The sequence below is a fragment of the Mesoplodon bidens genome (genome assembly GCF_964165515.1).
Source record: "Mesoplodon bidens genome assembly, chromosome: 1".
NCBI lineage: Eukaryota > Metazoa > Chordata > Mammalia > Artiodactyla > Ziphiidae > Mesoplodon > Mesoplodon bidens.
The window spans coordinates 62,589,138-62,607,623 of NC_138176.1; the positions used below are offsets into that span (position 1 = coordinate 62,589,138).

The 18,486-nt window shown below is 40.5% G+C and overlaps 1 protein-coding gene across 7 annotated transcripts in view; it reads left to right on the plus strand.

The window, feature by feature from the left end:
- The first annotated feature begins 508 nt into the window (after nt 1-508).
- The window catches only part of LDB2 (LIM domain binding 2), a 391,983-nt gene continuing 374,005 nt past the window's right edge, over nt 509-18,486 (plus strand). For 2 of the 7 annotated variants that reach the window (XM_081236872.1, XM_081236873.1), the window contains exon 1: nt 509-1,008. In XM_081236872.1, coding sequence (XP_081092998.1) covers nt 877-1,008 — 132 coding nt within the window. In that variant the 5' untranslated portion in view covers nt 509-876. The remainder of the gene's footprint in view (nt 1,009-18,486) is intronic. The other 5 variants (XM_081236871.1, XM_081236869.1, XM_081236870.1 and 2 more) reach the window with 5 other exon arrangements.

The following is an 18,486-nucleotide window of genomic DNA, read 5'->3' on the forward strand; positions in this document are numbered from 1 at the left end:
GAAAATGCTTCAGTGACCTGAATCCTGGCCCCCTTAAACCAGCTTGAATGAAGCTTTGGGAGAAGGAGAGGGAGGGGGCTGGGAAGAGGGGTGATTGGGGAGGACAAGGGGTTAGGATGGGTTGAAATGCAAAGACTCTAACAAGCTCTTGCTTGGAACAACAGTAAGCAAAATCAAAATTATACAGGAAGATTAGTGCAGAGGGAAATCTGCATGGGAGTGAATCACCAGCTCAGTTACCGGGGACCACGATGCCCCCGTTTCTGTATTTTGTAGTCATCACATTTCTGAACCATTACAACGGTGTGGCTGTCAGGGGTGAGTGGCTCTGGCAGCGGTTAAACCACCTATATGCTAACAAGCTCAGCAATCAGGTTGTGAAGGGTCCTGGCTAGAAGAAAATAATCCACCCAAACCTTAGACCTCTGTCAGGCTGTGAGGAGAATTATATTTTTGAACTAGTCTACAGTGTGGACAGGAAATGACCTCTCCACAAACTGCTTCTTTAAAAACAAGCAGTGGTGCCTAAAGCTATCCAGCTCCCCTCTCTCTCTCCCTCCCTCCTTCCCTCTCTTCCTCCCTCCCAGCCTCCCTCCCTCTCTGAAGCTCCTGCTCTCTCCCTCCCCTCCCGAGAGCTCTCCCCCCCTCCTCCCTCCCTCCCGCTTGCTCTCCGTCTCTCTCTCGCTACCGAGGGCTCCCACAGCAATTCCCAGCCAGTGTGTTCAGCCTGCCTGCCTGCCTGCCTCTGTGTGTGTGTGCGCGCGCGTGTGCGAGCGTGTGCGTGCGGCTACTTTGTACTGTGAAGAACACAGCCCATGTGCTCTGCATGGACGTTACTGCTACTCTGTTTAGCTTGATTTTCGACAGGCAGGCAAGATGTCCAGCACACCACATGACCCCTTCTATTCTTCTCCTTTTGGCCCATTTTATAGGAGACATACACCCTACATGGTACAACCAGAGTACCGAATCTATGAGATGAACAAGAGACTGCAGTCGCGCACAGAGGTAAGTACTTCAACCTTGGGTGTGTGTTTGTGTGTGTGTTTTTCAAACTGTGCCTGAGCTTTTCCTGGGTGGCTGGCTGCATTCTGCGGGAAGTGTCCCACTAGATACTACCACGTACGTGGAAATGAGCGCCAGCCTGAATCCACTAGTTTTGAACGCTGGGTTTCCAGGCACAGCAACTCTTGGAGCTGGGGACAGTTTCTGCCGGAATCTTGAAATAGACAACCCAGCACTTGATTCGCCTGCCGGGTGTCCAGAAATGCTGCTCTACCAGAACTCTGGCATTTTCAGGCTCTCAGTCGGTTCCCTTAGTGTTCTTAAGATAGAATTCCGAGGGATTTGGTGATCATTTGCATCCAGCAGAATAATTTATTTTTTTTAACAAATCCCAGAGGAAGTCTGCTTGACAGGCATTTGCTTTTCAAAGTCATCAAAATCGAGGTGAAAAGGGCAGAAGAGCCACCTTTCGTACTTTTCAGAACTAGCCCTGGAGGGACATGTTTGTCTATTTCCGTGTTAAATTCAGAAACCAGTTGCTTGGGGCAAGGGGTTCTTGACTTTCTTCCCTAGGCGGTGGGAGTGTCTCCCAGGAGCTCTCACTTCCACGGGAGCTGGCTCAGAATTCAAGTCAGCTTGAGTTTTTGCATATTGTGATCTTGTGCCCCAGAGAGAAGCCTCACCTACTCGCAAGCAACTCTGGGAGCAGAGAGGAGACAGGACTTTCAGAACTTTGTAAATGCAAAACTCCAGACCGCCTCCTGCAATTTAAATATTTAATGCCAGTTGACTTTTCCTCTGTGCTGGCTGGGCTGGTAGGTCCTACTCCTGGGCTGTCCATTTGCCTTTTAGTTGGGGCTTTGTGTTGAAGTGTTCTGAGAAGGAGTTTGTTATAGGGGCACCAAAGTCACTTTAAGAAGTAGAAATCGCTGGGAATTCTGTCTTCTCTGCAGAGTACAGATACCCGGAGGGTTGATGGCAAAGAGCTTTCAGGGAATAGCTTTGGTAGAATTTTAGGTAGAAGCTTGACTCTCAATTCTGGAAAGGGACTCAAGGTTGTACGATAAAATAAAACACACTTGCTTGAATTGTTAACAGAGCCATGGAGAATTCATGATGTTTAATGTATTTAATACAGCTAACAAGAAGTGACCTGCTTTCTGATTGGCTAACTGCTGGACAAGGACTGATTTAAAAAAAAAATCTGGGCTGTCTTTATCACTGCTATTTTCTTTATATGTTAATACATCATAGATGTTAAGTGTACTTGATGATACAGTTGCTCTCCCCAGAAGCCAGTAGCTTTTATACAAGTGTAAACTCTGTCGTGCTAAGGGTGGTGAGCTGTTGGCAGAAAATGATATTTGTGTGTTGTGTGTGTGTAGTTGTGTGTGTACGTTACAATTTGTATATTGCATTCAGATCTTTGCAACTGTGTATTGGAATCTTAAACTCTTGCACAAACTATTGATTGTCGCAGCCTGCTTTCAGAATTAGGAGGACAGAAAATGTCATACAGTTCAGGCACACATAATTGCAACACAGATTTGGAGTAAAAAAATGACTTAAAAATATGATTAGTTTTAAAAAAGAGACCAGGGGCCTTTATGGATCAATTCTTGAACAGCGGCAGGATTTAAAAAGAACCCGTGTCCATCTTACATTTTAGAAAGTTTTTGAGGAGTTGTAGAAGGAGGTTTTTCTCCATGCTTCTTGTTTAAGAGAACAGGCAGATTTCTCAGATATCTGTGTTCTCCTGTGCCCCTTAATTATCACCTGGCCAGTTCTGAGCTAGAATACTTATCTGGAGGACTTCTCTATCCTGGTCCTCATAAAAATCTGCAGGATGCAATAAGGTCCCCACATTTGTTTCACATTTGAGAGAAAACCTTTAAAGTCCCCCATTCATAGTATTGTTTCTTAAAACTGACACGTTATCTTTTGTGAGATGGCACGTTATCTTTTGTGAGAGCTAAACTCAGGAATTCCTAACTTTTGGATTCTGAGGTATTACTTTTAAGTAGAAAACCTGCTTCACAGCTTAAGAAACTGGAGAGGAAAGCTTGCTATGACAAATCCTAAAGATTTTCTTAAACCTCGCTGACTGACAGAAAAGCACTGAGAACTGTTTTCTGGTATGTTCTAGAGCCAACCCTGAACACTTCTTCCCTTAATTAGATCTTTTTTATAATTATCCAGATAATTGCTCTGACACTTCCTTTTTTCTTTGCCAAGCAGTAAAGGATGTCACGAACCCAAGGCCATAAGTTTGTTTTCATTTCATATGAAAAAAAGGAGAGAATCAAATAATTGCTCCTAAGATATATAAATATTAACATTCGATATTAGATTTTGATCAAAGTTTGTAATGGAAAAAATATTTAGAAAAAAATAACTTCTTGAAAAAGTTACATTGTGCATTTATCAATATTAATGGTGACTATTTATGGTAAAGTTGTTCTGAGCCCTAGAGAGGGATTGGTTGGAATAAAGTACAGTAATACCCAGCAATACCCAGTTTATTCACACACAAAATCACATAGATTGTTGAGTGATTACTTTTAGAATTTAACTGATGCATCCAACCATTTTGGCCAAGAGAGACTCATTTTCTTTCTTCTCTCTCTCTCTTCTGGTTCCTGCTTCTATATTACATGGTATTATTTCGTTGACTCCTAATATCGCACTCTCACACACACATACACACCTATGTAATACTCTCGATTCTCCATCTTTTGCGAACGTAGACTTGCCTAGAAAGAAATTGCAGCAAATCAGTTTCAATGAAAAAATTATAATCAAGTTTGCAGAAATTTCCTAGAAACCTTCTTTATGGAAAGGAAAAAAAGTAGTAAAGAAGCGCGGTGCTCACCTACTCTCCTTCCATAGATGACTCCCCCAAAGCATTCTCTCCTGGGGATTGATGCATTTCTTCCAATTAAATAAAATCAAAGCCCTTCAGAAGCTGGGTAGTTTTAAAAAACACTGGATTGGGAGTTAATCCTTTTTCGAACTTGTTTCTTTCACTTACATGGATCTTGGTTCCTCATAAGCAAATTATCTGCAAGGCCTCTTTAATTTAAAAATTCAGATTTTACCAAAGTTCAAGGTTTGGTTTTCTTTAGTATGAGAAAGCATTGTGAACTTGAGTAATGAGCACAGACGTTACTTCTTGGCTTACGGTACTTAGTTCAAAATCACAAATGGTACTGAAAAAATAGGGTCATAGTGGAGAAAATATTGCAGGGAGCGACCCTGCCAGTCTTGTTTAAGGCCAGTGCTGGGAGCAAGCAGTTCCTGGGACAAAGTAGGTGCTCAATAAACATTTGTGAACAAGCCGATCATGAATCAGTAGATGACAGAGGAGAGAGAATTTAACTATATCACTGAAATTGGCACCTTTCCTGAGAAGCACAATTCTGATGCCTTTGGGGGTCCTGGTACCTCCTGAAGCTGCTTTAGGGACCTACTTCCAATTCCCCTAAAAGTGCTCATCTCCACATTCTCCACACTTATTGCATCATGAGGCAATTTAGATCCCTAATCTTTGTGGCAAAGGAAAGCAAGTGTCTAAGAAATTATGGGACCTCGTTTCTTTTTAAAGGAATTTGTATGCATTATGAAGCAAACAAAAACAACACAAATATGCTTTAGATGCTGTTGGCTATTGTGGGAAATAAAATTTCTTTGCAACACCGGAATCTCAGTGGAATTTCATAAAGAAGTACATAGATGTTTCCCCCTTTTTTAAATTGAAATTCAGAGAAACTCTTGGAGCTTTGTGTCAGTTTTGGTCACTGTAATTCCCAGGCAGTAGGAAGAGGGCTATGTTTTCCATTGTGTATGTTGCCATGAATTGACCTGAGATCTTCCAAATTATTTACTGTTTGAATGGTCTTGCTGTCTCAAATGTATTTTGAAAGAACGAAACTGCACAATTTTTAGTTTAACACTGCACACAGAGAACCGTCAGATAGGACTTAAAAATGTGTCCTAAAGATTTCAGGATTTGTTCTGTAACAAGCTTCAGTAATAACAAAAATAACAGTATTTTTTTCATTTCCTGAAGTCTGTGCTATAGGATTAAAAATATGTATAGGTAAAATATGAGATCATCATAGTGACCTTCATTTTTAGTGAAAGGATTTTAATAATGTTGGATTTTTATAGAATTTAAGAAAGTTTATCAAGTTATAAAAATTTTGGATATTGTAGATATCCAAAAATATTGGATATTTTTACCTTATTCAAATGACCAAAAACGTCTCCATTCCAATGAAGATGTTTTTAAGTGCATAGATTTTTTTTCAGGTCGGCAGTATGCTAATTTTAATAAAATACCACAAACACCAGGAAAGTGTGGGTACTAGGATGTATTTCTTCTGTTTTGAAGTTTTTTATTCTTTTATCAGTATTACACATCCCACTCCCAAAGAGAAAACTGTGATTACAATGGGAAGCTGCCATGTAACAAGGATTTTATTAGAATTACGGTTTTTAGTTTTACAGGATTTAATATGAACGTTGAAAATATTTGAAGACCTTGAAATTTAAATCTGCTGCTTTCACCCCGCTTCAGCTCAACTCTCCAACTCCCCGGGGAGGGGGTGGGAGGGGGTGGAGGGCTCTCAGTCTTTTCTTTCAGCTACATTTTTATATACTTTAGTCACAGGGTTTCCCGTTGTAGCATCATGTTTATTCATGGGGTAGCTTAGTATCATTGATGCTCAGATGGAGCCTAGTTAAAATGAGATTAGGTATTTTGGATAGGTGGGAAAAAAATGAAAACTGCTTTGTGATAAACTTGGATTTTTTTTTTCCTAGAAATTTAGAAAGAAAAATGGTGCTGTTACTCTGAGGCATATGAATGATTTTCAGTGTTAAACACAGAACTTTCCAAGTTTTTCGAAGGGGGTTGGTGAGGAGTAGGGGGAGGGGGGATTAGTAGTGGTAAGGAAAGCTATTTTGAAAATGTTAAATGAAACCAAAAGTGAAGTTTTAAAAAATAAGAACTTCCAACCTCTCTTATTTTTCAAGATCTCTACATGGCCTCAGAAAACAAATTGCTGGACTCTTGTACGGATTTTATTTTCCTGAGGTCTTTTTTTCCCCCATTTTCCTACTATGGGAACTGTTTTTAATTAAAAATTGCTGCAAACTAACTATTCGTAGGAGGCCAAGAAGAAAAAAAAAATCTCTCAGCTCACATTCAACACAGATTCTTATCAGCCTAAAATCAATGCACACTTAAATCTCTCCCCTTTTGGTATGTAAATTTTGATATAGGATTTAAACAGTATTCATTTTTTAAGCATTTAGCTTTTTGTTTGGGTTTCAGAAAGAAATTAATTTAAAATGTATGGAGACAGGGCTATAAATCTCCTTTTATTACATTTGTCCACATTAACCCATTTTCAGGAGGAACACAGAAAACCCCCTTTCTGAACAAGCAAACAAAACAGAAAACAAACAACCCCAAATATCGTCAGGAACAAGATTCATAAACTTACTTATCTGGATTTGGTTGGTGGGTCTCGGAATATAATTGATCTGGAAAAACAAATCTCTTTTTGAAAGTAGCAGAAAACAGAGCTTTAAAAATGTGTTCAGCTGATGTAGATATGACATATACCTTTGTCATTTTCTGACCAAAATATTTTCCTCCTTTCTTTCTTTCCTTCCTCCTTCCTTTCCCTTCCTCCCTCCCTCCCCTCCTTCCCTCCCTCCCTCCCTCCTTTCCTTCCTTCCTCTCTTTCTTTTTCTTTCTTTCCATCTTTCTTATCAATCTGAGCTTAGACTCTTTTTTTTTACATTTAAATTCTGGCAGCATGCATCTGAACATAGGCAACTATTAATACTTGAGACAAACTTCAGCCCTTCCTTCAAGAATTTCTATACTTCAGGCAATGACAATATCTGTGTCTGGAAATACAGAGATGATTAAGACCATTTGGTAACAAAGGGCGACGTACAAACCAGTTCTTACAATGTAGTGCCCTGTTAGGTTAATACACTGTGCCTTTGTATATTGAAAGATATACACCTTTCTGAAAAGTAGTCGTGATGATAGTAACTAGCATCTATGCAGGGGTCACTATCTGTAGGGCCAAGGCGCTAAGTGCTTTCTGTACATCAGCTTATGTAACCCTCATAGTCACCTCCTGAGATTGGTACTCCTAACATCTGCAGTCTTACCGATGAGGAAACAAAGGGTTAAGTAAATTGTCTAAGGTCACACAGATGGTAGTTTAATTTTAGAAGTTATGCTGTTAACTGCTTTGCTCTATAGCACTTCTCTGAGATAAGAAATACTAGCAAGGATTTTAGTTTCACCTGTGGAAATTTATTAGGTGAATGCATTCATTTTTTCCTTGGATAGGTTGACTTTGGCAGTGGCTGGAAAGATGACCCCATCCACCTAGCCTGGTTGGACTGTTTGCCTCTCAAGTGTCTGACTCATTTCAAAAGGGACCATGTGAAATTCCAAAGGATGGAATCAGAGGTGGAAAACATACCCTGGTTATATACCCCAAATTCACACTCCCTATTAAAGAATGAATATTTTCAGTATTCATTGAAGTGGCCTTATCTGAAGAGTCACTGGACTTGTTGAGGAACACTATGCATAGTTATCTAAGAGTTTAATTTTTTTTTAACTTAAAAATATTTAAATTTCTATTCAGTGCTTGACTCTTCTCAGGAGTGTTCTGTAGAAGACGGTGGTTTAATTATTTTAAACATCAATGGGATGAGTAGAAAAGCTATCCCATTTTTGGTAGTGCCACCCCCCTCCAAATATAAGATTAGGAGAGTAAATTAGAATGTAGCATGATGTTGGCTTTCTTTGCAGGTAATCAATTAGGAATCATAGAAAAAATAAAGGCATAGAGGGAAGAGAGCTCCTAACATGTATTGGTTTCTCACTATCCTAGTTTGACCCTAAGAGGCAGTCTGTCCACGTCGTGTGTCTTTGGATTTCCTCGTGGGAAATGAGGTTTCCTTCCTAATCCTGTAGCCTACTTTAGCTAACTGTGAGTCCACTGTGTTTGTAGTAAATGCCTGCCAATTATTAGAGATAAGATGGATCTCTTCATGTGATCCACTCCCAAGCCCAAGATGCATGTGTTCTGGTTCCTTTAACAGATAAGGAAACTGAGGCTCAGAGATGTGACGACCAAGTCCATACATGGGCATCCCCGTGGGCTGGATCTTTTGACTCCCCCGTTCAGTGCTCTGCCCAGAAGCTTGCTGGTAAAGGCTACCCGCTCCCTGTTGGAAGCCCTGACAGCCACCCCTTGCCCTCAATTTGCTACCACTTTTGACCAGCCTAGTTTGAAGTTATAGTCTTCCAATTAAAAACAGAGTGCTGAGCATTAAAGATGTGGTAGACCCCTCTGAAGAAGACGAACCACCCCTGTTCTGGGGACATCACAAGCCCCCATCCTCTCTTTTCAAGATTTGGATGGTCTCCTAACTATACTCTCTGCTCCCTCTTTCCACTATATAATCTATTTTCCCACAAGCAGCCAAGGTGATATTTTTGAAGCAGAAATCAGAGCACGTCACTTTCCAGCTCCCCCTCACACCTAGAATAAGCTCCAAACTCCTTGCTCTGGCTTTTAAGGCTCTATTGATCTGTTGTTTCCTGATGGACCAGTCTTACCACGTGTTCAGCAAACTCCAGCCACAAGGGACTTCTTTGGATCCATTAACTTGCCAAGCTTGTGCATACTTCAACACCCTTGCCCTCAGTGGTAGAATGCATATACGGATTCCTCCATAATAACACTTATAAGTATTAGGAAATCTAACTTGTATTAGAATTTGGCATGGTGTTGGCTTGATTTGCAGGTAATTGATTCAATGTCTCAAATAAAATAACAACCATGAAGGATGAGTCCTAACACTTAGTAGGGCCTCTACTGATCAACTTAGATGCCCCCTTCACAGAGAGGCCTTCCTTAATCAGCTCATTACCCCTCCCCCACACAGTCTCACTCACTTTCTATCACATGCCCTGATAATTTTCTTCGTAGGAATTATAGCAAGCTGGTATTTTTTTTGCTTCTAGTTTATTTCTCAAGTGTCAATAGAATATAAGCCACGTGGGAACAAGGGCCTCATCTGTCTCCTTTACAGTTGTCTGCCCAGTGCCCCATAGCACATAGTTGATATGCAAAATATATCTGTTGAATAAAGGAAATTATGTTGTACCAGCACTATCCAGACTGACACTGGAATTTACCTTGAATCTCCCCAACAATCACCGACAACTACAGTTGGAAAAGAATCTGTAAGCCTCATAGTCGGGTGATCATTTACAGATAGAATGTTCAGCCAGACCTGCAGAGAAAAGAAGCCTGAAGAGAGGAATTTCTTCTGTGAAAGACGTGTTGAGCTGAGAACTTTTCCCTCTGGGTAGTATGAATCTGTTGGGAATCTCCTGACTTCTGATGAAAAATATTTACACCTTTCTCATTTGCTATTTCTACTACTTCTCTCTTTGGGCCCCTCCCTGAGGGCCCACAGCCATGAATTATGATATGAATCACGATAATACCTTACATTTCCTGGAGCACTTTGCATTTTGGGAAAGTGCTTTCAGGGCCATTAATTAGCTTATGTGAAGTGATTTATACAACAGAAAATATGGGAAGTTATATTAGTATATGATGTGGTTTATAATGTCTTTGTGTTTACGAATTGTGTGGTGTGTTTGTGTTGTGTGTGTGTGTGAATGTGTGTGCATATGTATTAGAGAGAGACAGAGACATAGAGACAAGAGAGATATTTGCTTGCCCCAATCAGATTTTGTTTGTGTATGTGTGAAACTTCTAGTTAGGAAACATGCACAACTTCTTTTCCACTAGTGGTTTTTCCTTTGGAATGAAAAGAGTAGCGTGCCTGGAATGTAAAGATCTGAACTGAAGTATGACTTATAACAAATCAGATTTGGATCCAAACCCTGGCTCTACCTCTTGCTTGCTGTGTGATCTTAAGACAGTCATTTAACTTTTCTGAACCTTCATTTTCTTAGCCTGAATTTTATTTTGGGAGGTGAATGGCTAAATGCATGTAAAAATTCCTGGTATATAGTAAGTGCTCAATAAATGGGAACTATGATGATGGTGATGATTATGCTGCCCTTTTCTCTGCCCCATCAGAAAATTAAGTTGTGTAAGTCATGCAAAACATTGCTTGATTTCCTAGAAGTATCTTTATTTATTTATTTTTTATTGAACTATAGTTGATTTACAATATTGTGTTAGTTTAAGGTGTACAGTAAAGTGATATATGTGTGTGTGTGTATATATATATATATGTTCTTTTTTCAGATTCTATTCTATTATAGGTTATTATAAGATATTGAATATAGTTCCCTGTGCTATATGGTAAATCCTTGTTGTTTATCTTATATATAGTGTTGTGTATCTGCTAATCCCATAGTCCTTACCCCTCCCCCTTTCCCCTTTAATAACCATAAAAGTATCTTTAAAAATATATCTTACAAGGCTTGCACAAGCATATTTCAATTTAATGAATGAAACTTGCAGTGACATGTAGGATTTGTGGGTTTGGGGTTCTTATAATACGTGACAGAATCATCAGGGCGTTCCACCATCATATAATAGTGATGACACAATAATCATACACCTTCTTGTGGTTGTGATCTCCCCCAAAGTCCAGGTTATAATTAACTCTTAGACATACCAAGGTTAAAGACTAAGAACTGATCAATGTATGGGACACATGCACACCATTCTGTTGGGGAAAATCTGTGTTCAGGGTTTGCTCTAGCTAAGAACTCAGTGGAGACAGCAGAATATTGAAATGTTCCTCTTCACCAGTGCCTTTGCAGGGCCATCTAAACAGGGACCCTGGGGAGGGCTGGAGAGCACACACCCACTGGCCTTGACTGGCCATTTTATCTAAAGAGGTGTACTTCTCAAAATGCTGCCTGGGACAGACTCCTCCAAGGGAGCTGTGTCAGTACTGGGTGAAGCCCAGAGCCCCACCTGCGTGTCTGGACAGATAACAGCCCTGCCAAACTGATCCACTGTGACATCTTGTGGCTTACTCCTTAACACAGTGCAATGTACACGGGTGGAACTGGTGATGCTCTGAACAGCACCATGTGGCATCTATCTGGCCAGAGGGATCAGGGTGACAGGTAGTAAAGCTACCCGCCTCTACTTTCTTTATGGATGCAACTGATTGTTACGATGGGCTGTTTTGTCCCACCGACTTCAGTGTACAGCCTCCCTGATTTTTGATATTGAATTCCTTAAATTACACATACCTTCCTACACTTCATTTCATTGATTAGGTCACCTGTGATTTTAATGTAGAATTCCACATTAATAATAATTTTTAATCAACCTTTCTAGAGGAATAGCTTACATAACTCAAACATTACATTGTTTTAAATTTTAATTTAATACATATTAAATGAAATATAATTTAAATTTACATTTGTTTTAATATATGTTATTTTTTTAGAGAGGGTAGTGCTTTAAGTTTTGCCTCCCATTATGGGTAATTTCTTAGGATTCATGAAAATTTGATCTTGAGATTGAAAATCTGTGCAGACAATCAAAAGTTACACTAATAATTTATACAAGGCTAACCATTCGGCAGTACACACGCACACACAAAACCCTTCTTATGCCTTATAATGTTATCCATGATTACTCTGCAGTTGGCTGAAATTTCTTCCTTGAAATTGAAATTAAGCAGTTGGTGCGTATCACGTGCCTTTGAAAGGTTCTGACACAGAAACTCTGATGGAACCTATGGCTTCCCAGTTGGCTGAATCCTAGAATTTCAGGGCTGGAATAGATGTGAGTGATCATCTAGTCCAAACTTCTGATTGTGGAGATTGTGGAAGTGCTGAAACCAGACACAGGTGGCGCTTACCTGGACTACAATCTGTTGTGGATTCAGAAGTGGTCTCAGGTTTTCTAAATCATAACACTAGTTGCCCAGGTAGTACCTAGGAAGTGGCCAAATCAAACACTCTTACCTATCACTAATTTGTACTTCAACCCTACAAACACTTTTCCTTTTCAAACCCCTTTCTTCTTTCCAGTTTTCCAATTTGCCCTAAAATGGTATCGATCTTTAGCTTCATGCTATTGATGTTGAAAAACACATCACTAAGCTTTATTGCTTTAGAATTTATGACTGTTTTCCTTGCCAATTTATTTAAAATAAAGTTGCATATGTTTTAAGAAATAGGTCTACTTTTTCTGATTTTAAGAACTTGGTTCATTATCAATAATAGAATATTTGTAAAGTACAATGTACAAATACATAAATACAAATTATCTTTAGTTCTACTATGCAAAAAATTGCTGTTAACATTTTAGCATATCAATCTAAGACAGACAAACATATGCATCAGCCTTTACATGCTTAGGGACATACTGAACACCCGTTTGAATCCAGCTCTTTTAACTAAAATTATGAGTATTTCACCATGTTCTTAAATCTTCTTAAAATTTTGAGTTGCCTGAATTATTTACACAAATGTTTTTGTTTTTAACATGATATATATATGGATATATTAGCATGATATATATATATTTAAAAAAATTATCCAGCTTCTTTGCACCATGATTTGATCTCAAGGAAATAGCATTCTTAGTAATCAATCTTGTCCCAAGTAAGTTGGAGGGCTGCTGATATAAGGCGTTAGCTATGGTGCCTATTGTGATTACCATTAACATTTAATACTAGTCAGAAGTCTTGCACCCAGGACTCTCTGTCTCCTTTAAGAAAGCTTTTCCCTCCCATTTGAAGGCAGATCATTTTCCCCCCGTTTATCTTTCCTTTGTATTATTTCTGAGTCGGGAGGCAACCAGCACACAACCTTGTGCAATGTCTGTAAATCAAAAGATTTTTGCACAATTCCTACTGCAAAGAGGGAGGTTGAATTCATGTTAAGAGTTAGTGTTGATCTAGAACCAGTAGTTGGGATACAGCCAGTTAATTTATGATACTGTTTGAAGGACATGTCTTCAATTCAAGGAGGAAAGTGATATCTCATAAAGTGGGCTATGTCATGAGTTGTATGCAGTATTATCTTATTTTCCTCACTGGGTCGAAGAGCTCCTTGGGGTCAGGTACTACCTTATTCATGTTTTATCCATCATGACAAGTGACAGCCTTGGTGGCCAACTGCAGTCTTTTTTTTTAAAGGTACATTTCACAGAAGCCGCCATTTTGTAATGAGATTTTGAGTTATCACTGTTTTTATATGGGTGATATGCATTTTATAGATAAGCCTCACACACATGTTCTAGGAAAGAGCAGTCATAGCATGCAATCAGACTGTGTCCCCTGCATAACATGAGCATTGAATGATTAACTTCTGGAGTCCAGCAGACTTGTTTCTCTCCTTACTATTTGTGTGACCTTGAGTGAGTTAACTCACCCTTCTGCGCTCTGGATAATGTGGGGATGATAATAGAATCTACATCCTTGGATTTTTATGAGGATCAGGTGAGATAATTCTTATAAAGTGATGAGCATAGTGCCTGTGCCCTCTGAGTGTTCATTACTACGATGACGATGATGCTGATTTGTTTGGCAGATGTTGAAGTCTACCATATGTGATATTACTGGTCTGGAGATGAAGAGGGCAGCATGCCTGACTTGAAAGGGCTTAGTGAGACCACAGTAAGGATTTGCAGAGAAGGAGGGATGAATGGGAATTTGCCAATTTAAGAATAGTGGTGGAAAGGATGCTTTTGGCTGAAGGAAAGGCACAGGCAAAGAAAGTGAGTCTCAAAAGATGATGCTCTGTTTGAGGAAGGGTGAGGATTTTGGCATAGCTGAGACTTAAGGTCTAGGGTGGTTGTATGCGTGTGTATATATGTGTGTATTTGGAATGGGGTTGGAATGTGGTAGGAAGTAAACCTGGAGAGGAAGTGAGGGCTGGTTGTGAAGCCTTCGTTATGTCCAGTTATGTCCAGTGAGGCCGTTGGTCTCTATCCATTAGAGACTATCTGTTGGACTTCAGTATAGTGAGTACGAATAGGGCCCTGGCATGATTATTTAATTTCTCAGTGCTTTGGTTTCCTCATCTGGAAAATGACACAAGAGTAGTCCTCACCTCATAGGTTTTGTTTTAGGGAATTTAATGGGATGAGGCCTTTAAGCTTTTAGACCTGCTGGTCCACCACCTCACTACTATGTAGTAAGGATTCCATCAACGTTGGTTTCTACTCTCAGGCAAAGGGAACTGATAAAGGTACTTTTTGGCCTGGGCAGTGAAACCAATGATGTGCCTTCGAGCAAGGTCACTCTGGTCACTTTGTGGAGGGCAGACTGGCAGTCTGTCTAGGAGCATATTTGTCTGCTGAGAGGAGGGGGTCAGTGGATGGGGAGATGCACAAAAGAAAAATGACACACATTTACTGGCTGACTGAGCTATTTTTAGCCTAGCGTGTCTGAAGCAAAGGATAGATTTTCATGGCATTTTTTTTTAAGATGCAAAACTACTGTGAGCCAAAGTTATGTAACTTGCCTAGGGACACTTTATTTGTCCACCAATGAGGCCACTGTGGGGTCCACGAAACTTTTAACAGCCATTTTAGAGGGTGGGTCCCCAGGGTCGCCAACCCTGACTTTTCCTCTTGCCGTGACAGAATTGGGAAACTCGAATTGATGAGCTGGGGCTTCTGGGAAGATCCCCCCCTTACCTGGCAGCCAGCCTGGAACCAGGACCCCAGACGGAGATGACAGTGAGTCAAGTGAAGAGGTTGAGTGGGGAGAGAGAAGATGGGTTGAAATCCTTTCCCACCCAGGCCATGTAACATGAGTCTCTGAGCCTCAGTTTCCTTGGTGTAGAAAGGGCAGAACAATAGGTCAGCATCCGAGGAAAATCTTGGACAGTCAGTGAGATGGTGGAGGGACACTGCCAATACCGGGAGGTATTGGAGGGTGGCTCTGCCCTTCCCTACCTGGCATTTCATGTCATATCGAAGGCCAAAGAATTTTGTTCAAGAGTGTTTCTTAGACTCTTCTTACATTTTCTTTTCTCCTTAAACTTGAGCCTGTGACCTTAGATAAATCTTTCCCTTTCCTGAGCCTATTTCCTCTTCTGACAACTCTGGATTCGAAGAGATATGAACTGCAAGGTATCCTTTCCATCACTATTTTTATTCTGATTCACATTAGGTGGACTGTCTGCTTCTGTTTTTAATCTCCCCCATGAAACATACAATCAAGGTAAATAATGTGCTCCTGACATTGAGACTCCTGCCCCTTTTCTCCCACCTCGCTTGCTGAGGGGATCTTGCTGAGTCACAGAAAGATTTGTCTTGCTTTTCCTCCGGCATTGGCTGGAGCTGGAGCACCACTCTGGCCTTCTCACCCTCTGGGCACCATTGTCTTAAAACCTGCACATGAAAGAAGGTCCGGGGATTGTTTTTTCCGGTCTTTATAAAAAACCTCAAAATGCAAATGCAGGATGTCCTAAAATCACAGAGTTCAGAGGGGTCCCAGTACCGTTTGTTTTTTTCTTTTTTTTAAAGAAACATTAAAATTCATCCGAACCAAGACTAGAAAATAAGCTTAAGGTGTCAGGTTATTCCGAAAAGACTGTTAATGCCTGTTGGCTGAGTGCATTAAACTGCTTTGAAATGATCACTTGTGTGTACTATTTTAAAAGCTGCTTGCTAGGAGGGTTATTTAAACCTGTTTTTTTCCGGACTCAAAACTTCACATTTGTCCGTTGAAAAAAATACTATATTTGAAACAAATAAACATTAAAATATAGTTTATTATATTTCCAGCCATTCGTCTGAAAGGAAAATATGTCAAGACATTTATAGTTAGAAACTGAAAACTCCGCCCTAATTCACTCCATTGTATTTCCAAGGAGCCCAGCCATATATAATATTACCGGGTCTCCTGAGGCCTCCTTGAAGGGATACCAGATACTCCTGGTATAACAAGAGATTGGGGTAGGTGGGGAGAGAACGGCCAGGGAATGGCTTCCAGTCCTAATTCTATATTTCCTGTGATTTTTTTTTTTTTTAATGGAGGCAGGGGAAAAGGAGAGAAGAATGAACACTGCTGTTACTTTTAGTATGGATTTGACTTTTAAACCATTTAAAAAGAAACATTCATGGTGGCACCCTGGGGTGTCTAGGATGGGATTGCCTTGGCTCCTTCATCCCTCAAACACCTGTTGAGTATTTTTTATTATGTGCTCAGTGATAGAGGTCTACCAGGAAGCCCTGCCCTCATGCTCAAAGCCTTGTGGGGAAGACAGCCAGCTGAATGTCTGCTTATGATGGGCAAGACTGGGCTGTTGAGAGCAGCGAGAATGGAAGGTATCCCAGCAGGGACTGTGGTATCAGGACACACACACTCCTGCACCCGCTTACGCTCTAAGTTGCTTACATTATGGAGTAAATTGTGATCTAAATATTCGTATTTTTAATCTAGAGCACTGCTAACTTTTTGTCAACTCTGTGTATCCGATGATCTTTGGAGAAATTAAGCTGCTTAAATATCCCAAAACAGGGAGATAAAGTCATGCAGCATTCATGCCCCCATGATGGCTGCACCCAGGTCCCTTAAACTACTATAACCTAAACTGTGGGTGAGGAAGAAGAAAAGGGGACTCCTCTAAGCCTACTTAAAAGCCAAGATATGGCAAAAATAATCTTTTTTTTCTGCCTTAGTCCATGAGAAATTGTCTTTGTGTAGGGTAGAAAATGTCATCCTTACCAAAGAGTTAATCATAGTAATTTTTGTAAAACTTCCAGGTTCTCATTTAATGAACCTTAATTGAAAAAATATCCCCCTCCTCCAACTATGTTATATAGCTAGACAATATTGAGAGGAGTTTAGGGAAGGAAACAGATCATGCAAAGCCTTGAGTGGTTAGGAATCCATAAAACTGAAGGCAGGGGACTGGATGAGAAAAAAAGCAGTATCTCAAAAATTCAAGATGAGGAACAATGTAATCATATTGTGTATTTATTAAGTGTCTGCTGCATGTCAGTCTCCCAGGTGAGTACTTTAACTTTAAGTTAAGTTGCACAGCAGTGCAATAAGTAGGATTATTACCTCTATTTTACAGATGAGGGAACTGAGGCTGAGAGAGGCTTAGTAATTAGCCCAGAGTTTCACAGCAGGCAAGAGTCACACTATGGCTTGATCCTGGGTGCACCCAAGGCAAGAGCTGATCTTCACCCCGCAATTCCACTAACTCTCCAGATGGTGCCCCACTTTACAGGTGAAGAAACTGAGGCCCAGGGAAGTCCAAGCAGGCCTTGGGTCATAACACGGGGCACAACTGAAGCCTTATCATTGGTGATGACTTTGGGTCCTTAGTGGGAACCAGCATGTGCACAAAGAGAATCCACCATGAGTTCACATCACCCTGGCCTTCTTGAGGTATGGGACCACATTTGGCTCATCTTTGTATCAACAACACAGAACACAGTTGCAGAAGAGATGCTCTAGACCTTTCTTGACTCAATAAAGACTATGAGAAAAAAGCAGGCCCAGAAATTTAAACACAACTAACTAAGCTCCACACAGACAAGCACGAGGTCTGTTCTTCCAGGAACAGCAGCCTATAGGTCATGTTTATGTGAATTAGTAAAAGGTCTTCCCTCTGGGTGAGCTTTTTTGTGCAAAGGGAAAGCTTTCTGATCTTCCTGGCAGACACTAGCCCCAAAGGGCTTGGCAAAGTGCTTGGGATTTTAGTCCTCTCTTCCTATTTCCTAGACCAACTGCCTTTTTTGCAGTGCGGAAACTGCCCAAATGTACAAATAGGACTATTTTTATTTAATTCAGTCACCCAATGTCTAACCCAGGACCTGGAATCTGATGGATATTTACTACATATCAATTGAACACATGAAGAATTTTAAAGGCAGTGCTAAATGGTCTACTGTCATTAGAATACAGTGAATACCGTAGAATGTTTAGGCCATGTGTCATGGAAGAGGTTGGATCTGAATTGGTCTTATAAGGGATTATAGGCTTTGGATTTGTTGAGGAAGAAAAAGAGCAACCCAACTGGAGGGAGCAAAGGCCCGAGATGCTGGTCTGGGGCAGGAATAGGATGTGGCTGGCTGCGCTCTGCTCAGGGGAGTCTCTGCAGGTGGGAAGAGAGTTGCATAATTGGAGTAGGCACCATTCTATTCTCACTGTGTTCCATCCTTGGGGCCCGCAATCCACAGAATACAGTCATTTTAATGGTATTTTGAAAACATCACTCAGGTTGCTGAAAGGAGAATGATTTGGGAGGATTTAATAGCAGATGAAAGAAGACACATTAGAGAAGGATATTACAGTTTTCCAGGTAAAAGATAATAATGAATTGGATCAACTTGAAGCCCATCAAGGGGGCAGATGAGTGTGGATGGGGCAGTGCTTGGTGATGGATTGGCAATGGAGGGCGTTGGGTAGGAGAGGTCTCCAGCCTAACTCTAAGGTTACTGGAATAAGTGT